The 21,142-nt window shown below is 40.3% G+C and overlaps 1 protein-coding gene across 19 annotated transcripts in view; it reads left to right on the forward strand.

Annotated features, from left to right (window-relative positions):
- Nucleotides 1-20,525, forward strand: part of SNX14 (sorting nexin 14) — an 84,230-nt gene extending 63,705 nt beyond the window's left edge. For 15 of the 19 annotated variants that reach the window (XM_086317841.1, XM_086317832.1, XM_086317836.1 and 12 more), the window contains 8 exons: nt 10,037-10,077; nt 10,204-10,323; nt 13,200-13,323; nt 13,590-13,754; nt 14,481-14,576; nt 16,982-17,073; nt 19,331-19,387; nt 20,309-20,525. In XM_086317841.1, the coding sequence (XP_086173967.1) occupies nt 10,037-10,077; nt 10,204-10,323; nt 13,200-13,323; nt 13,590-13,754; nt 14,481-14,576; nt 16,982-17,073; nt 19,331-19,387; nt 20,309-20,347 (734 nt within the window). In that variant the 3' untranslated portion in view covers nt 20,348-20,525. The remainder of the gene's footprint in view (nt 1-10,036; nt 10,078-10,203; nt 10,324-13,199; nt 13,324-13,589; nt 13,755-14,480; nt 14,577-16,981; nt 17,074-19,330; nt 19,388-20,308) is intronic. The other 4 variants (XR_015133174.1, XR_015133177.1, XR_015133176.1 and 1 more) reach the window with 1 other exon arrangement.
- The last annotated feature ends 617 nt before the right edge of the window (nt 20,526-21,142 follow it).

A 21,142-nucleotide genomic window follows, 5' to 3' on the forward strand; every position in this document is an offset into this window, starting at 1 on the left:
GGACTTTTATCAGGACTTCAGTTCCTGGCTCAGATAGAGGCGTACTTGACTCAGAGGCTGGGTCAGGAGTCACTTTCCGGAGTTCCATTAATGTCTGTTGAAAAGCTGAGAGCCGAGTTACATAATTAGTTAATTCCAAGGCTTTAGGAAGACTTTTCCATTGAGCATTTTCAGGAATTATTAATCGTCCATCCTCAGACTGTAATCATCCTTTATCAGTAATCTTAGCTCCGCTTTTCTCACATTTTCCTAACTCTTCCTCAGTATCTTGTGGTTTTTCCTGTCCCACAGGACCTGTCCAGATCAAAGGCGTCTGCAGTGAAGAGTTTCATTAAGCTCTGCCTTTTTGGCTTGACAGTCAGCTGATTACCCTAGGCTGCTTTACTCCCTTCCCTGCTGTGCCCTTTGCCATGCATAAAGGCTACTTCTTTTGGACAGTATATAGCAGTAAAAAGTCTCTCAATCTCCCTGAAATGCTTAATAGGTCCTCCTGTTGCCATTTTAAATTGTCTTTCTTTCCATATTGCAGCATAAGCATGTAAAGTCAAATAAGCATACTTAGAAGGCAATGGCACCCCACTCCAGTACTCTTGCCTGGAAAGTCCCGTGGACGGAGGAGCCTGGTGGGCTGCAGTCCAAGGGGTGTCTGGGACTTGGACTCGACTGAGCGACTTCACTTTCACTTTTCACTTTCATGCATTGGAGGAGGAAATGGCAACCCACTCCAGTGTTCTTACCTGGAAAATCCCAGGGATGGGGGAGCCTGGTGGGCTGCCGTCTCTGGGGTTGCACAGAGTCGGACACGACTGAAGTGACTTAGCAGCGGCAGCAGCAGAATTAGTGTAGATATTTACTCGCTGCCCTTTGCTTAACTCTAGAACTTGGGTCAGAGCCACAAGCTCCGCTAGCTGAGCACTCATTCCCTGGGGGAGAGATTTCGCTTCTAAAACCTCTTCAATCGTCACCATGGCGTAACCTGCTTTACGCTTCCCATCCCAAATAAAAGAGCTGCCATCTAAATATTTCCATGTCAGGATTGTCTAATGAGGTATCCATCAGATCTTCCAGAGCTGCATTGTTTTAAGTTAGAAATTGGGAAAAATCGTGATCAGGTGTTTCATTTTCCTTTTTAGGAAGGAAAGTGGAAAGACTTAAATTTCCACAAACTTTAAGCTTAGTTATTGGTCCTTCTAACAACGACTGATATTTAAGAAAGCCTACTGTCTGTCATCCAAGTATTAACCTTAGAGTTTAAGAATACACTCCTATAGGCTGCTGATGAGGCCTTTGGCGTTGGATCAAAACTCCCAAGGCCATACTTTTTCTTTCAGGGACAAACAAATTAAATTCTAACCCTGTGGGCAAGCTCAAAGCAGGAGCTTGCAGGAGAGAAGTCTGAAGAGCCGTAAAAGCCTTTGAGTATCTGGAGACCAAACCAGTTTGTCGGTTTGAGCCTGCTGAGTTTCAATTATAAGTTTATATAAAGGCCGGGCAAATTCCCTATGACACAGAATCCAAATGCAGCAGTAGCCTGTCATTCCTAAAAATCCTCTCAGTAGTCTTAAAGTCATAGGTAGTTCAGTTCAGTTCAGTCGCTCAGCCATGTCTGACTCATTGTGATCCCGTGAACTGCAGAACGCCAGGCTTCCCTGTCCATCACCAACTCTCAGAGTCTACCCAAACCCATGTCCATCGAGTTGGTGATGCCATCGAACCATCTCATCTTCTATTGTCCCCTTCTCCTCCTGCCCTCAATCTTTCCTAGCATCAGGGTCTTTTCCAGTGAGTCAGCTCTTTGCATCAGGTGGCCAAAGTACTGGAGTTTCAGCTTCAACATCAGTCCTTCCAGTGAACACCCAGGACTGATCTCCTTTAGAATGGACTGATTGGATCTCCTTGCAGTCCAAGGGACTCTCAAGAGTCTTCTCCAACACCACAGTTCAAAAGCATCAATTCTTCGACGCTCAGCTTTCTTCACAGTCCAACTCTCACGTCCATACATGAATACTGGAAAAACCATAGCCTTGACTAGACGGACATTTGTTGGCAAAGTAACGTCTCTGGTTTTTAATATGCTGTTTAGGTTGGTCATAACTTTCCTTCCAAGGAGCAAGCGTCTTTTAATTTCATGGCTGCAATCACCATCTGCAGTGATTTTGGAGCCCAGAAAAATAAAGTCAGCCATTGTTTCCACTGTCTCCCCATCTATTTGCCATGAAGTGATGGGACCAGATGCCATGATCTTACTTTTCTGAATGTTGAGCTTTAAGCCAACTTTCTCCCTCTCTTCTTTCACTTTCATCAAGAGACTCTTTAGTTCTTCTTCACTTTCTGCCATAAGGGTGGTGTCATCTGCATATCTGAGGTTATTGATACTTCTCTCAGCAGTCTTGATTCCAGCTTGTGTTTCATCCAGCCAAGCGTTTCTCATGATGTACTCTGCCTAGAAGTTAAATAAGCAGGGTGACAATATACAGCCTTGATGTACTCCTTTTCCTATTTGGAACCAGTCTGTTGTTCCATGTCCACTTCTAACAGTTGCTTCCTGACCTGCATACAGATTTCTCAAGAGGCAGATCAGGTGGTCTGGTATTCCCATCTCTTTCAGAATTTTCCATAGCTTGTGGTGATCCACACAGTCACAGGCTTTGGCATAGTCAATAAAGCAGAAGTAGGTGTTTTTCTGGAATTCTCTTGCTTTTTCGATGATCCAGCGGATGTTGGCAATTTGATCTCTGGTTCCTCTGCCTTTTCTAAAACCAGCTAGAACATCTAGAAGTTCATGGTTCATGTATTGCTGAAGCCTGGCTTGGAGAATTTTGAGCATTACTTTACTAGTGTGTGAGATGAGTGCAGTTGTGCAGTAGTTTGAGCATTCTTTGGCATTGCCTTTCTTTGGGATTGGAATGAGAACTGACCTTTTCCAGTCCTGTGGCCACTGCTGAGTTTTCCAAATTTGCTGGCATATTGAGTGCAGCACTTTCACTGCATCATCTTTTAGGATTTGAAATAGCTCAACTGGAATTCCATCACCTCCACTAGCTTTGTTCGCAGTGATGCTTTCTAAGGCCCACTTGCCTTCACATTCCAGAATGTCTGGCTCTAGGTAAGTGATTACATCATCATGATTATCTGGGTCGTGAATATCTGGGACATAGGTAGAGGATGATTTAATATAGGTTTAACTCAGAAAGCAAACTTCAAATCAGTGACTGAAAAATATTTGGCTTGTTCAGGAATTTCAGACAATAGAATATAAGGATTAGGCACCATGGGGTGTAAAGGAACTACAGCCTCACGTATTATTTGTAAATCTTGAACTAGTCTCATTTATCATTTAATTTCTTTATACCCAAAGTAGGAGTGTTTCATGGACTGTTACAGGGAATTGATAGCCCCTGCTCCTTTAAATTCTCATTGATGGGTTTTAACCCTTCCTTAACCTCAGGTTTCAGTGGATACTGCTTTTTATGTGGAAATAAATGCGGGTCTTTGAGCTTGACAACTGCTGGAATAGCGATTTGTGCTCAACCCACAGATTTTCCATCAGCCCATACTCTAGGATTTACATTTTGTTTAATTAATGGGAGAGAAAGGGAGGGCTGCATATTCATGAAAACAGAGGCATGGACCTTGCTCAGTATATCACTCCCCGAAAGGGGTGAGGGAGACTGTGGCACAGCCAGAAACTCATGTGAAAATAGCACAGAGTTCCAGTTGCAACTTAGAGGCCGACTGAGATAATAACATTAGGCTCATCCAGACAGTCCTGTTATGGAAGCAGACTGGGGAGAAAGTGGGCCAGGGCTTCAGTAAGTTGCCCCAGTGTCCAAAAGGAAATTGACAGATTGCCGCCCCCCCCCCGCCCCCCACAGTTATTAATATCCAGAGTTCCTCAGGTACAATTAGGGCAGGAGCTTGTGTGGGGACCCCCGGGCACCTTCAGTCCTGATTGTCTTGAGAGTCCGACCCCTGAAACCTGTGCTTCTAAGGGCAGTCTCTTCTCCATTGTGGTCCCTTGTAGACCAGACATGGAGCCAGGGGAAGCTTAGATGCCTGAGGGCAATCCTGCTTGAGTTGCCCCTCCTTTCCACAGTAATAGCAAGCCTATCCCTTTTCACCTGGGCCCCTCTGGGCATTTTTCTCAGGCTGTTTAAGAATAAGGTTAGGGTTCGGACAGCCATTAAAAGGGCTTCCACCAGTTCCTTTGTCTTTCTCTGCCTTTGTTTTCCTCATATTCCTTGCCATAATAGACTGTCTGAGGCAGTTGCAACAGATTATCTAAAGACTGATTTGGTCTATACACCTAATTTAATAGCTTACAGTGGGTGTCTGGAGCCAACTGAGTGAGAAATCTATCTTTTAAAATAGATTCTTCCTTCTTCACTTTTGGGATCAATCTCAGTGAATCTGTGAAGGGCTTCCCTTAATCTATCTAGGAATTTACCAGGAGCTTCCTTCTCTTCCTGTTCTGTGTTTGCCAGTTTGGGATAGTTTAAAGTCTTAGCAGATGCTTGCCTGAGTCCTTCAAGAATACATCTGACAAATAACTCTGATCCCATCTTCCTTTAGCCATGTTATAGTCCTAACCTGGTTCTATAGTTAGGACCGCCTGATTCCTAGTGGGGAGCTCGGTTATCTCATGCTCCCTCTTCCCTACTGATTCATTATAAAGCCATTCATCTCCATAGACAACCGCTTTCCCCAAAACTCAAAGTTTTGAGTTGGGAGTTAGTGTTTGTCCCAGAATATACATCACGTCCTTCCAAGTAAGGTCATAAAGCAGAGTAACAGCCTTAAAAGCTCTAATATAAATTTCTGGGTCCTCTAAATAATCTCCCAGATCCTCCGTGATTCTTTGTATTTCTTGATAAGGGCTTATTAACTCTTATAGCCTGATTATTATCATGAAGCACCTCGTGGGTGCTTCATGAAGAGGCAACAGCTTATGTGGCTGTTCCTCGGCCTCTCTGTGCAAATGATCCCAGGGATAGATTGGAGGAACCTGGTTTGTTTTTTTTTTTAATCTCTTTTTTTCGTGTCCTCCATCTCATCCTGTATTTCACCCTTAGTTTTTGCTGTCTGCGCTTCTCTTACTTCGATTGTCTGAGTTTCTGTTGAAACCAGAGTAGTCTAAGTTTGTACTGAGACTTGGGTTGTTTGGATCTCTACTTGGGCAGTTTGAATCTCAGTTTGGGTTTTTACTGAGACCGAGGCAACTTGAATTTCAGTTTCAGCTTCTGCCAAGACCAAGGCAACCCTTCTGGGCAGGGGTTCCCTGACTTTCAATTTGGTCAGTTTGGCGCCCCAGGAACGGGGGCAAAGTAGGAGGACAGGAGGGAGGTGAAGGTTTCATATCCAAATTTATACCCTTAGGACATAAGTCTGGCATGTCTTGCAGAGAGAAAAACGGTAACACATGTGCTACTTCTACCCATTTCCCTTGTTTTCTACAGAACTGTTGTAGCCACACGTTCCGGGAAACAAACTCACTCAGAAGGACAATGCAGATAGTGAAGTGGAGTGTTATTATCCAAGGCAGAGTCTCCACTTAGCCAAGGACCCCAACCAGTTTTTATGAAAACCTTATATACCCTAAGTGTATGTGCTCAAACCCACCTCTCCAAATTCTCTGAAACTAGTCTGAACAAAGGAAAAGAAAGATCCAGTCAAATTTAACCCGTGATTCATATGCCTTAAACCCGTGATTCGTATGCCTTAAGCCTAGGTAGTTAACAGTGGACAATTATCAGTAGGCCTGTGGTCATACCCCAGTAAGCATAATAGAATTTATGATTCTATTTGGTTACACATATAATTAGGATATTCTTTTAGGCGGTGGAGAGTCTAGGTATGAGCCCTGGGGCTCTTCCATCTCGGGGGCGGGGTCTGGTTTTCCAGTTGGTATGTTGTTTCCATAGATACTGGGCATATAGCTCAAAATCCACAGTCCGGCCCAAGGTGGAGTCCTGCTTTTGAGGTGGAGCCTGTTCTGTCTGTTTCCTCCTTCAGAACCAGTCTAATTGTAAAACAGTATCATAATTAAGAGACCCTCCAACCTACCACCATTCACCATCCTCCAGTAGATACTGTGGCCATGCAGTTTCACATTGGAAGATCAGGCATGTCTTCTTTAAGCTCTCGGGATCAAATCTATCCCAGTTTTTCAGGGCACACTTCAAAGAAGTGAGGCTGGAATTGTTAGCTCCCATCTGTAAGAGAGGAAAAAAGTGACTGGTGCCATCTTTCTACTGGAGGCATCCCTCCCTGCTCTAGATGGGGGTGTAGACAGACTTTACACTGAAGCTTTCCTTCCCTGGTCATATTTAGTCTGTCCCTTACTAACGCGGGTGCCGTAGTTGTCCTTCCCGGTTCTCCCACTGAGGCAGGGTGGAGGTGCACCAGAGTAGACCTGATGGCATCCCAGACTAGTGTCCAGTTCCTCACCATTAAAACGTTGCTTGCCTCTGATGCCACCTGGGGTGCAATCAGAGTAACCTTCTGAAAGCCTCCCAAGTTAAGACCACTGAGGAAAACATTTGTCTCTTGAGTGCCTGTGCACGATCCTGAGTATATTCCTGACCACAGTAAGACCAGTACAAACATAAAACCTAGGTGTTCCTTCCTACCGTCACTGCACCAAGTATAAGCGATAGCAAAAGAGATGGTGAAGGTCTGGCCAGTGAGGAAAAAGTGATTTTTGTCCTCGAGTTATTAGAGCCAGTCCTTTCAGTTCATTCCCACAGATTCCACAGAAACAGTATCTAAGGAGTTGGGACAAAAGCCACTGGAGAGCCTCCTCTGGTCCACTAAGAGCTAGCGTTACCAAAGGAAGAAGCCCACTGTGGTTCCTCTCTCAGTAACCTTTAACCTGAGAGATGCTCTTGGAACGAGAGCTCCATCTAGCTTCCAAACTTTCAACTCCTAGTGACACTAGGTGCTCCCTGACTACCAATCTAAGTTTGGGACCTAAGTAACCGTACACATAGATCACAAGTCCCTTGAAAGTCTGTGATCTGTTAGATTAGGTTCAGTTCAGTTCAGTTTAGTCACTCAGTCGTGTCCGACTCTTTGCAACTCCATGAATCGAAGCACGCCAGGCCTCCCTGTCCATCACCAGCTCCCGGAGTTCACTCAAACTCAAGTCCATTGACTCAGTGATGCCATCCAGCCATCTTATCTTCTGTCGTCCCCTTCTCCTGCCCCCAATCCCTCCCAGCATCAGGGTCTTTTTCAGTGAGTCAGCTCTTTGCATGAGGTGGCCAAAGTACTGGAGTTTCAGCTTTAGCATCATTCCTTCCAAAGAACACCCAGGACTGATCTCCTTTAGAATGGACTGGTTGGATCGCCTTGCAGTGCAAGGGACTCTCAAGAGTCTTCTCCAACACCACAGTTCGAAAGCATTAATTCTTCAGCACTCAGCTTTCTTCACAGTCCAACTCTCACATCCATACGTGACCACAGGAAAAACCATAGCCTTGACTAGATGGACCTTTGTTGGCAAAGTGATGTCTCTGCTTTTCAATATGCTGTCTAAGTTGGTCATAACTTTCCTTCGAAGGAGTAAGTGAAGTCACTCAGTCGTGTCCGAGTCTTTGCGACCCCATGGACTATAGCCCACCAGGCTCCTCCGTCCATGGGTTTCTCTGGGCAAGAATACTGGAGTCGGTTGCCATTTCCTTCTCCAAGGAGTAAGCGTCTTTTAATTTCATGGCTGCAGTCACCATCTGCAGTGATTGTGGAGCCCCGAAAAATAAAGTCTGACACTGTTTCCACTGTTTCCCCATCTATTTCCCATGAAGTGATCGGACCAGATGCCATGATCTTAGTTTTCTGAACGTTGAGCTTTAAGCCAACTTTTTCACTCTCCTCTTTCTCATCAAGAGGCTCTTTAGTTCCTCTTCACTTTCTGCCATAAGGGTGGTGTCATCTGCATATCTGAGGTTATTGATATTTCTCCCGGCAATCTTGATTCCAGCTTGTGCTTCTTCCAGCCCAGCATTTCTCATGATGTACTCTGCATATAAGTTAAATAAGCAGGGTGACAATATACAGCCTTGACGTACTCCTTTTCCTGTTTGGAACCAGTCTGTTGTTCCATGTCCACTTCTAACTGTTGCTTCCTGACCTGCATATAGGTTTCTCAAGAGGCAGGTCAGGTGGTCTGGTATTCCCATCTCTTTCAGAATTTTCCACAGTTTATTGTGATCCACACAGTCAAAGGCTTTGGCATAGTCAATAAAGCAGAAATAGATGTTTTATCTGGAACTCTTTTGCTTTTTCGATGATCCACCGGATGTTGGCAATTTGATCTCTGGTTCCTCTGCCTTTTCTAAATCCAGCTTGAACATCTGGAAGTTCACGGTTCACATACTGCTGAAGCCTGGCTTGGAGAATTTTGAGCATTACTTTACTAGCGTGGGAGTGCAGTTGCGCGGTAGTTTGAGCATTCTTTGGCATTGCCTTTCTTTGGGATTGGAAAGAAAACTGACCTTTTCTACTCCTGTGGCCACTGCTGAGTTTTCCAAATTTGCTGGCATATTGAGTGCAGCACTTTCACAGCATCATCTTTTAGGATTTGAAATAGCTCAACTGGAATTTCATCACCTCCACTAGCTTTGTTCGTAGTGATGCTTTCTTGGGCCCACTTGACTTCCCATTCCAGGATGTCTGGCTCTAGGTGAGTGAGCAGTTCTAATTCCCAAGAAGTTATGAAATAGTCAAAGAGACTGGAAAGTTTGAGAAAAGAGAGTTCGGTCCACATCCTTCGTCCATCTCTGGCTGCTCCCCTTGCAGGGAGGTTGGATGTCTCTTGGCATTGGCAGGTCAGTATAAACCCCCGACAAGGCTCCCCTTCTTGGGGCTGCCTTCAGTCATTACGAGGCACCTCGAAACAGCAGAAACAGAACCTCGAAACAGGGCTCCTCATTTGCTTCATGCAGGGCATGTCATTCATTCACACAAGCACACCATAGAGTCAGTAAAGTTCAGCAGAAAACGAGTTTGCTAGGGGAACAAAGAACCAGAGCTCCAAGCGTCCTTACCTTGTCTTGAAGAATCCTGGACGAGCCCTCGAGATGAAAGGTTATCACTGAGCCATGAAAGACACTGGGATTCTTGGCCTCCGGAAGAGAGGAATTCAATTTGGGGCCAGTGATGAGAGCTTTCGTGTAATTAAGTATAAAAGAGATAAAGATTCTGACATAGACATCAGAGGGGGACAGAAGGAGTGCCCCCTGCTAGTCTTTAGCCAGATGATATAAGCTACTAGCAATTTGCTAATTAGAGAAAGGAAATGTCTCAAAACTCAGAGAATGGCACCAGACCCCTTACCCACAACATGCATTTTGAGATAACACTGGCACAAGGTGAGTTGTCCTGAGCTGTAAAATGATTGACATGAGTCTTGAAGAAAGGCCCGGTTCCAAGCCAGTACGGTCTCATTAACATAGCTTAAGAGAACATTTGCATGAGTAAAGCATACTGGTTTGTCAAGTGGGTTCTGAGTCTTAGGGGAACCCACTTGAAGACAGAGTCTAGGGTAAATACATAGTTTATTAACATAGCTTAAGACAAACATTTCCTTAAGAAAAACCACATTGGTTAGCTCAAAGTTTGAGAAGAGTTAAGTTTAGGTGGAACCATGTATCATCATGGCAGCACAGAATTTTAAAAGAAACCTCTTTTTAAATGTGTATAGAGAAGGGGTAAAAAAAATCTAAGATTTGTTTGTTTTCTTCTGCTGCTTTAGAGAGATAAAAAATGTCAAACACTTGCAGCCTGTTTCCTGTGTTTGGAGATCCCTGGCCTTGCTGTCTGTTACCATCTCACCTTCCCCTGCCTCCCACCCCACTGAATTATTTTGAAGTATCCCAAGTGCTGTATCTGAAAACAATTAAGAATACTGTGTTTATTATAAATTTTTGTGAAGTGTTTTTTACTTGGCTTTTGGTATTTAAAATTACCTAGTGAAGTATTCATATAAGCAGTTATGAGATATATTTTACCTTCTTAAAATTAATATTTTTAATTGCAGGGAAAATTATAAAATCTGTTCCTGGAAAACTAATGAAAGAGGTAAATATGGGCATTCTATAAAATGATAGTTATAAGCATATTTAAATATTAGTAAATTTTAATTGGCTATGTGATACTGAAAATCATAATCTTGATTTTTTTATTTTTATACCATGGTTTCCACAGAAAGGTCAACATTTGGAACCTTTCATCATGAATTTCATTAATTCTTGTGAATCTCCAAAGCCTAAACCGAGTAAACCAGAACTGACCATTCTCAGCCCTACCTCAGAGAATAATAAGAAGGTACTATGCATAGTCGCAGAGAGCCATTAAGTTTGAAATTGTCCTACTTACAACTTTTCCATAGAGAATTCTTTGTTAGTGAAGTGGAGGGGACTGTATGCCTTTGTATGGAAATCAATTGTAAAGGATAAGGAGGGTATTGTAGGTTATTGCTTGGTTCTTTGCTTTAATGGGTAAATGTTTCTTAAGAATCTGTATTTGTCAGCTCCTACCGTTTCTCTTTTGGGGAAATTTTAAAGTGGTTTTCTTAGGTTGTAAATCACCAACTTCCAGGAATTAGGGAATTAATTTCTGTAATGTATTTATGGTATTATATAATTTTAATGACATAAAATATTTCATCCTTTCATTAAACATGCACATTATTATGTGCCTGCTATTGGGTGCTAGGCACTGGGAATATAAAAATAAATTCTGAGGACTTCCCTGGCAGTCCAGTGCTTAAGACCGTGTTTTTTTTTTGGTTTGTTTTTTCAGTTTTTAATTGGAGGATTGTGTTGGTTTCTACCAAATATCAACATGAATCAGCCATAGGTATACATATGTTCCCCCTCATCCTGAACCTCCCTTCCACCTTCCTTCCCATCTCACCTCTCTAGGTTATCACAAAGCACCTGATTTGAGCTCCCTGCATCAGACAGCAAATTTCCACTTGCTGTCTAATTAGACAGCCATGGTTTTAATGCGGGGGAACTAGGATCCCACAGTTGTGTGGCATGGCCAAAGAAAAAAGGAAAAACAGATAAATTTCCTGTCTGCAAGAAGCTCAGTTTAGTGCCAGAGTAGTACCCAGTATGGGGGATTCTGTGAGCTCAAAGAATAGCACCCTCTTCCTCAAGAGAACTTCTTTGGTTTATTACTGTAAAGGGTATCTTTAATTTTTTTCACTTTAAATGTTTATTGCTAATAAACAGGAGTACAGTTGATTGTTGTGTATTGATTTTCAGTTCACAAGTCTTGCTAGACTTGTGTTAATTTTAGAGATATATCTGTTAATTCTTTTAGATTTATGTATTCAAATGATGGCAGTTATGTTCATTCATGACTAGGACCTGCTATACAAAGGAAGGGAGTGATTGCAGTGTTTCACCATTAAATAATACAGTGTAGTTCTTTTCGTAGATATCCTTTATGAAGTTTAGGAAAGTTACCTCCATGTTTGTGGGTACACTTAGCCTATAGTTTTTCTTTCTTATTGTATCCTCATCAGGTTTTGGTATTAAAGTTATGTTAATTTTTCTTTATTTGCTGGTAGAGTGTTAGTTATTTAAATAGTGATAACTTGTTAATAGTCATCTGCTGCTGCTGCTGCTGCTGCTGAGGTGCTTCAGTCGTGTCCGACTCTGTGTGACCCCATAGACGGCAGCCCACCAGGCTCCGCCGTCCCTGGAATTCTCCAGGCAAGAACACTTAAGTGGGTTGCCATTTCCTTCTCCAATGCATGAAAAGTGAAAAGTGAAAGTGAAGTCGCTCAGTCATGTCCGACTCTATGTGACCCCATGGACTGCAGCCTTCCCATCCATGGGACTCTCCAGGCAAGAGTACTGGAGTGGGGTGCCAAGGCCTCAAGTTTTGTTTGTGGAAGTTTTTTTTTTTTTAACCAATATAATTTCCTTAATGATTATAATATTCTTCAGATGTATTATTTCATGAGTCAGATTTTGATAGGTTGTACTTGTTAATAAATTCTCCATCTTAGCTATGTTTGAAAAATTTTGGCCTTATGTTGTCAATAATATCCTCTTTTCATTTTCCTCTGACATCTGTGGTTGTGTCCCCTTTTATTCCTGGCATTGTCTTCTTTTCCTTCCCTTTCCTTTTTGCTTTTTTGACCCATCATACCAAAAACTGTCCATTTTATCGTTTTGTTTACCTTTTCTGACAGTTTTTTTTAGTTCCTTAGTATCTGCTCTTTGATTATTATTAATGATAGATCTTTTGGCATACTTTTGGTAGAGTAGGTAGGGCTAAGATTTAGTTGCATTTTATTATTTTGCTATGAGTAATTCTTCATATTTTTTTCATATACATTAGGTCTTTGATTATTTTGTCCAAATAAACTTAGCTTAAATCTTAACGTTCATCTGTAAGCATCCCTTAATTAAACAGTGATTTATAACCTTTAAATCACGTTGGGATTAAAATCAGCTATTCCTAATGGTTTTTTTTTTTTTTTTTTTTTTATTTATTTTCGGTTGTACTGGGCCTTCATTGCTGCGTGGGCTTTCTCTAGCTGTGGAGAGTGGAGGCTGCTCTCTCTAGATGTGGTGCTTGGGGTTCTCGTTGCTGTGCCTTCTCTCTCGTTGCAGAACGTGGGCTCTAGCGCGCCCCAGCGTCTAGAGCACTGCACGCCATTGTGGCACGCATGCTCAGTAGTGCAGCTCATGGGCTCTAGAGCCTGGACTCAGCAGTTGTGGTGCACGGGCTTAATTACCTGGTAGCATGTGGAATCTTTCCAGATGAGGGATCCAACCCAACCCAGGGATTGACAGGCAGATTCTTAACCACTGGACCACCAGGGAAGTCCTGGTGCTAATGGTTTTATGCATCTTTTTATGTTCATTTACTTCTTTTGATATAAAAAATTGAAGGGATTCTTTGTATGGATGATGAATTATCTGTTGCATCTAAAATGAAGGTAGATTTTTATTTAATATTTTGGCCCCCCAAAATATTGTATTTTTTAATTGAATTTTGGGTATAAATGTGGCATTTAGGGGGCAAATCTAACCACTCCGGTATTATGGTTTCTTTCCTTTAATATTCTGCTTTGATTGGACAAAGTTTAAATGCCTTGCTCTGTAATTACTTTATCCTTAGTAATTATTATTAGCCTGTGTAATAAACTTTTTTTATTATTTCAACTTTTACTTTAGCTTTTTAATGATCTGTATAAGAATAATGCAAACCGTGCTGAGAATACAGAAAGAAGGCAAAATCAGAATTATTTTATGGAAATGATGACTGTAGAAGGAGTCTATGATTACCTGATGTATGTAGGTAAGATATCTGTGGTTACTGTTAAAACCCGTGTTATATTTCTTCTGTGATGCGAATTAATGCTCTTGTGTATTGCTCCATTATATATTTTTTTAATTGAAGGCACTTTTTAAATTAAGAATTCAATATATAGACTATAATTAGTCTTGAACATATTAAAGTTATTAGTGTTTAAAAATAAAGTACTGACCATTTATATTTTTTGTATTGGAAAATGTTCAGGTATCTATTTACCTTAATGAAATGTTCTGTGTGATCCTTCTCAGGACAGGTGGTTTTCCAAGTTCCTGACTGGCTTCATCATCTCTTAATGGGAACTCGAATCCTCTTCAAAAACACCCTGGAAATGTATACTGATTACTATCTTCATTGTAAACTAGAGCAGCTCTTTCAGGAGCACCGTCTGGTTTCACTTATAACACTTCTCAGAGGTTTGTATTTCCTCATGTGTTTGTTTCATGTTTGAATACTCAATTTTTATTTAAGTTTAATTAGATCTCAAAGAGTGAGAAGCCTGGCCTTTCTTTGCTTTTATTAGTATTGCTACCATGAGGAAATACTTTGTATATAATAGGTGAAAATTCCTGCAAATGTTTCTTTTTTTAAAAAATTTTTAATTTTTTATAGATTCTTTTTTTAAGATTTATTTTATTCATTTATTTATGGCTGCTTAATAAGTGGAAACGGCTACCCACTCCAGTGGGGTCAACTACACAATCCATGGGGTCGCAAAGAGTCGAACACAACTGAGCACTTAGGGCTGCTCTGGGTCTTCGTTGCTGCACTCGGGCTCTCTCTAGTTGCAGCGAGTGTGGGCTACTTCCTAGCGGTGGTGAGCTAGCTTCTCATTGCAGTGGTTTCTCTTGTTGCGGAGCACAGGCTCTAGAGCACAGGCTCAGTAGTTGTGACTCTCAGGTTTAGTTGTCCCTTAGCATATGGGATCTTCCCAAACCAGGGACTGAACTGTCCCCTACATTGGCAGGTGGCTTCTTTACTACTGAGCTACCAGGGAAGCCCTAATTTTTTATTTTTAATTGGAGGATAATTGCTTTACAATGTTGTGTTGGTTTCTGCCATATATCAACATGAATCAGCTATATGTATACACATGTCCCCTCTCTCTTGAACCCAGCAAATATTTTTTTGTCTCTTTTTAGATGCTGTATTTTGTGAAAACACTGAACCTCGCTCTCTTCAAGATAAGCAAAAACGAGCAAAGCAGACTTTTGAAGGAATGATGAACTACATTCCAGGTATAATATTTAAAAAGTAGTTTAATATAGATTAGTACTCTGGTGGTCACAATGTATAGTAATTATTGAGGCAATTTTTACTGTGAGTTTTTATTTTAGAAGTAGTTATAAGAACCAGTTAAAATTAACTCATTCATTAAATGGAATTTGGTTTTTATGTTAGCACTAAGAACTTTTAGATAAGGCTGTTTCTACTCACACAATAGTTGGATTCTTACAGTAACTTAGAATCAAACTCATGGTAGTGGTATGTCTGTGGAACAGCTGGAGTCCTGCTGTTCACTTCACCACGAGGAGAGCTACATTAGTGTGTGTGAGTTAGAGGTCAGAATTCATTTATTCATCCAGAGCTTAATGAACACCTTCCATGTGCCAGGCACTTAGCACAGTGCAGGAGATATAAAAATTGTACTTGGGTAGCTCAGTGGCAACCCACCCCAGTGTTCTTGCCTGGAGAATCCCAGGGACGGCGGAGCCTGGTGGGCTGCCGTCTGTGAGGTCGCACAGAGTTGGATATGACTGAAGCGGCGTAGCAGCAGCAGCAGCAGCTCAATCTGGCAGGAAAGATAGACACACAGACAAGATGTACCTGTGATAATAGAGGCTTATTTAGGTTATGCAGTATCTCAAAGGAGGAGGGTGAATCCCTCTCATAAAGGAGGTAGGCTTGAGTGAATGGTTAGTAACCTCTTACTGAGATGCGAATATAAGGAAAAAACATCAAGGGGTCAAAGCAGATGATACTTAATTTAGGTTTGAATGTGACAAGCCTAACTATACATTATTCAGGAGGCATTGTCTCGTAATCAATTAAATATCCAGGTTTTAGAATTGGAGAAGCGATGACGTAAGATGAGATCTGGGAGTCAGGTGTGAGTGGGTAATGCCCAGCAAGGAAATATAGAGTAAAAATTGAAGATGTCTTAGAGAATTCTCATCATTGAAAAATGAGTCTCGGAATGGTCCTGTTTAATTTTGAAGACAATTTCTGTCCCCAGTCTGAATGTAAACGTGAATCACAGCTATTTTTGAATGAATCTTCTGTAGGTATATAATGAAGTCATTTCTTCCTTCTTTTGTAATGTAATATAGTGACCTTCTATATTGTAATATAGCATTCATGGTCTTAACTGTCTTAGTTTTAATATTTATAAACATGGAAAGCCAGTGAATATAATAATTGTAATTTTGCCCAGCCATGAATTTGAGTCACATCTGCTTCAAGACTTCCGTTTGGAAAGGGGTGATTTAGCTAGTGAGGAAGCATAGCATGCCTTTCTGCTCTCCTCTACTCATTTCCTCCTTAGTGATTCTTGAAGAATCTGAAAGGATCGTCTGTTTTTGTCCATGATGCTTCATGCATATTAATTGGGAAATTCTGTGTAGTATTGGTGAATTAGGGGATTCACAAAGATGCATTATGGCCCATCTCTCTTGAAAAATATCAAGGATCTACTGAACTTCCTATAAATTGAATTTTGCCTCTCAGGGTTAGATTTACCCTGTAAAAGCAAACATAAAATGAAGATTTTCCTTGAACAACATTAAGTGTTTCATTATGATTGGAGGGGAAAGGACAAATATTTGAGCACCTTGTTTACTTAAGAATAAGTTTCTTTTCCTGCTTGGAGGAAACCATTCAGCACAGATTTTAATAAGGACTGACTGTGGTACCAGGAGTGGTATGTGACAGCTGTGTAGTCAAACATGAATTAGAACTTTTGGGAGCAAACTTGTGTTTAAACAGTTTCGCAAAAGATTGTTCTGTAAGATAGTTACTAGTAATTTTGCAAAAAGTACAGAAAGAAATTGGTCATATTCACTGAAGAGAGTCTCTGTTCACCATAAAATTAAATTAGTTAAATTTTAAAAAACATTAACATATTCAAACATGAAAACATGAAGAGTGAAAAGTAGAAGTGATCCTGTCCCCCCTGTGCAGAAGTAGCAGTATGCTCCAACTGGTGTTAATCCTGACAGACAGTTTCTTTGTATCTCTGTATATATATGCACAAGTATATGTACCTAGTGTTTTATTTTATTTTACTTGAATGGGATAATAAAATATGTATTGTTTCCCAACTGTCTTTTATCCTTTAATAGTATAAGCAGATTTCTTTACGGTAACATTCCTAATAGTATAAGCAGATTTCTTTACAGTAACATTCCTAACATTTGTGTGTTGTGAATCTTTAAATTCAGGACTCATGATACTGCATTTCTCAACTTGACCACAGAGCCCTTTTTTCCAAGAGCTTCTGACTGAAGCACTGATTTAGGAAATGCTGACTTACAAGTTTTTACATAATACCTGGGGGAAAGGGTAGAGATTTTGCCTTATGATCCAGTAAATGATGAGTCACTTTATAATATAAAATTGTTTCACATGTGGCTTTCTTGTTTAGATTTGATAGTCAAGTGTATTGGTGAAGAAGCCAAGTATGAAAGCATCAGACTTCTTTTTGATGGTTTACAGCAGCCAGTTCTCAACAAGCAGGTAAAATTCATTAAAGCAGACTGACTCGTGTCAGCTTGGTTTAGTGAATGACACTGTAGCGTGTCTGGTATATTAACTGTGAAGTGATACTTTGCTAAATGAAGGCAATGTAATTCAAACATGCGGATGGAATAAAAGTGTCTTTAACTGCAATTAACATTTTACTGCTTATCAGTTCAGTTCAGTCACTCAGTTGTGTCCAACTCCTTGTGACCCCATGGACTGCAGCACACCAGGCCTCCCTGTCCGTCACCAATTACCGGAGGCTACTAAAACTCATGTCCATTTAGACGGTGATGCCATCCAACCATCTCATCCTCCGCTATCCCCTCCTTCTCCCACCTTCAATCTTTCCCAGCATCAGGGTCTTTTCCAGTGAGTCAGTTCTTCGCATCAGGTGGCCAAAGTATTGGAGTTTCAGCTTCAGCATCAGTCCTTCCAATGAATATTTAGGACTAATTTCCTTTAGCGTGGACTAGTTGGATCTCCTTGCAGTCCAAGGGACTCTCAAGAGTCTTCTCCAACACCACAGTTCAAAAGCATCAATTCTTTGGCACTTAGCTTTCTTTATAGTCCAACTCTCACATCCATACATGACCATTGGAAAAACCATAGCCTTGACAAGACGGACCTTTGTTGGCAAAGTAATGTCTCTGCTTTTTAATATGCTGTTTAGGTTGGTCATAACTTTCCTTCCAAGGAGCAAGCATCTTTTAATTTCATGGCTGCAGTCACCATCTGCAGTGATTTTGGAGCCCCCAAAAGTAAAGTCTGTCACTGTTTCCACTGTCTCCCCATCTATTTGCTATGAAGTGATGGGACTGGATGCCATGATCTTAGTTTTCTGAATGTTGAGTTTTAAGCTAACTTTTTCACTCTCCTCTTTTACTTTCATCACGGGGCTCTTTAGTTCCTCTTCACTTTCTGCCATAAGGGTGGTGTCATGTGCATATCTGAGGTTATTGATATTTCTCCCGGCAATCTTGATTCCAGCCCAGCATTTCACATGATGTACTCTGCATAGAAGTTAAATAAGCAGAGTGACACTGTATAGCCTTGACATAATCCTTTCCCTATTTGGAACCAGTCTGTTGTTTCATGTCCAGTTCTAACTGTTGATTCTTTACCTGCATACAGGTTTCTTAAGAGGTGGGTCAGGTGGTCAGGTATTCCCATCTCTTTAAGAATTTTCCACACTTTGTTGTGATCCACACAGTCATAGGCTTTAGCATAGTCAATAAAGCAGAAATAGATATTTTTCTGGAACTCTCTTGCTTTTTCAGTGATCCAACGGATGTTGGCAATTTGATCTCTGGTTCCTCTGCCTTTTCTAAATCCAGCTTGAACATCTGGAAGTTCATGGTTCACATACTGTTGAAGCCTGGCTTGGAGAATTTTGAGCATTACTTTGCTAGTGTGTGAGATGAGTGCAATTGTGCAGTAATTTGAGCATTCTTTGGCATTGACTTTCTTTGGGATTGGAATGAAAACTGACCTTTTCCAGTCCTGTGGCCACTGCTGAGTTTTCCACATTTGCTGGCATACTGAGTGCAGCACTTTCACAGCATCATCTTTTAGGATTTGAAATAGCTCCACTAGCTTCCATCCCCTCCACTAGCTTTGTTCGTAGTTATGCTTCCTAAGGCCCACTTGACTTCACATTCCAGAATGTCTGGCTCTAGGTGAGTGATTACACCATCGTGATTACCTGGATCATGAAGATCATTTTTGTAGTTCTTCTGTGTATTCTTGCCACATCTTCTTAATATCTTCTGCTTCTGTTAGATCCCTACCATTTCTGTCCTTCATTGAGCCCATCTTTGCATGAAATGTTCCCTTGGTATCTCTAATTTTTTTGAAGAGATCTCTAGTCTTTCCCATTCTGTTGTTTTCCTCTATTTCTTTGCATTGATCACCGAGGAAGGCTTTCTTATCTCTCCTTGCTGTTCTTTGGAACTCTGCATTCAAATGGGTATATCTTTCCTTTTCTCCTTTGCCTTTAGTCTCACATATTCTGTTGAGAGCTTAACACAGTTAAAATTTTGTATCACGCTTGTTTCTTTAAAATTGTTGTTATATACAAAATATTTAACATAAAATCAATTACGAGGCATAGTAATAAAATGTAAACATGTGAAAACATATCTATCTAAAACTCATCCTAAAAATAGAACATTATGGATCTTGTTGAAACTGCTTTTGTGTTTTTTTTTCTTTTTTGGTCTAATTCCTTAAAATCTTTTTTTTTGCATTTTAGCTGACTTACGTTTTATTGGACATTGTGATACAAGAACTGTTTCCAGAGCTCAATAAGGTAACTGAAAAGCAGCAGCACTTTATTTATGTTTTTAATGGTGTACTGACATTTTTTTAGGAACATAATAATTAAGGAAATCCTTGTGATCATTTTGAAAATGAACAACCTTAACAAATAGCTCTTTGTATTTTCTTCATTCAACACACTTAAACATAGAATGGATTTGGGGATGTACGAACTGAATAGCCCCTGCCTTGGCTCCCCCTCTTCCTGATTCCAGTCAGATGGGGTGTTACACCCTGTAGAGCCTCACCAGAGGCAGGTGTGAGTGCACATGCTGTCTCTAGGATGGGCCAAGCTCTGCAGGCTGTCATGTGCACACTGAATGCTGTGTGAGCATTTTTAAAGCAGTTGGCGCTTATGTGAAGCCAAGAACACAAAGTGAATGGGAGTTGGAGGATGGTGATACTATTATTACCTTGAATCCTATAGATTTTCAGTTTTGAGCATTGCTTTTTTACCTTTTTTATTTTTTTTTTGACTAATCCCTTTGGTCAGATGAAATAACTAATTCAGGGTTGTGATACAGCAGTGAGATGTTAGTTTTATAGAGGGAACTAGATTTGGACTATTTACCTATTGAATACAAGTTTTCAAGTTATAGCAGTATTCAGTGTGTATTAAAACAGGGTGGCAATTAACAGACATTTTGTGTTCAAGTTACATAGGAATCAGTACCTGGAAATTCCAGCTCTCTGTTTGAGACTTTATGAGGTCTATCACGTGCTTTTTTCTCCTTTCTAAAATGTAAATATTATCTGTGTCATATGCCAGCTAATTTCTTGTGGGTTTTAACACACACACACATATATATATGTTTTAGGTTAGAATTTTAATACATTGGAACTGTTAGGCAATTCACAAATGAATTCGTGTTTGTTTTTTCTCTTCTATTAAATAGATTTATTTTTACTTTAGGTACAAAAGGAAGTTACATCTGTGACGTCCTGGATATAAACATTTGGATTTGGGATAGAATAACCAGTTGAAATGTTTGCTGGGCTAGTGTAGTATATATGTACTGTTTTTTCTTTTACTTTTGTATATTCTTGTATATATCATGTAATTCAGCGTCTGAAGTTTTGATTTTGTTGTTTTAATAAAGACTAACAAATTTAATAATGGTGAAAACTGATTGGGTCTCATAGCCTTTCATTTTACATTTCTTCTCCAAATTTTCTTAGATCTATGTCACTTGTTATTGCTGTTTTTTAAAGAGATGATTCATAATCTTCTTGGGGCAAATCAGTTGGGCTAATAACTTTGAAAGTATTGTATCACTTTGAAAATGATTATTTTTAGTGTAGAGATCTGATTTGCTGTCTTATTTGGAGTTAATAAATTTTAGCAGATTTATTCCATTCCCCCTTTTCATTTTTCTGTGTAGTTAACTGTGTGTCTGTAAAGAAGACATACTTTATGAGTTTTTCATAACAAATAAGGGACTTCTAACTCTTCCTAGATGATTGACAGCTTATATGTAGTCCTTTTGCGTGTGAAAACTGAGTACTTACAGACATTTGTGATTGTGTGGTTGCAACTGCATTTCACTGAACATCTGTAACTATAATCCAAAAGCTTATATAAACAGTTTAGTCAAGTGGATTTTTAGTTTATGTTGTCTCTCCAAAGGAAAGGTATGAATTAACTGTATTCTTTGGGGAAAGTTAAATAGTTATTTTTAAAGGTTCAACATTTAGAGTTCTGCTTATAATTTCTCTTCATGCTGTGATTTTCTCCCTGAATCATATT

The sequence above is a fragment of the Bos grunniens genome, chromosome 9 (genome assembly GCF_055505025.1).
Source record: "Bos grunniens cultivar Pamir isolate PY7600 chromosome 9, Bosgru_T2T1.0, whole genome shotgun sequence".
Taxonomy (NCBI): domain Eukaryota; kingdom Metazoa; phylum Chordata; class Mammalia; order Artiodactyla; family Bovidae; genus Bos; species Bos grunniens.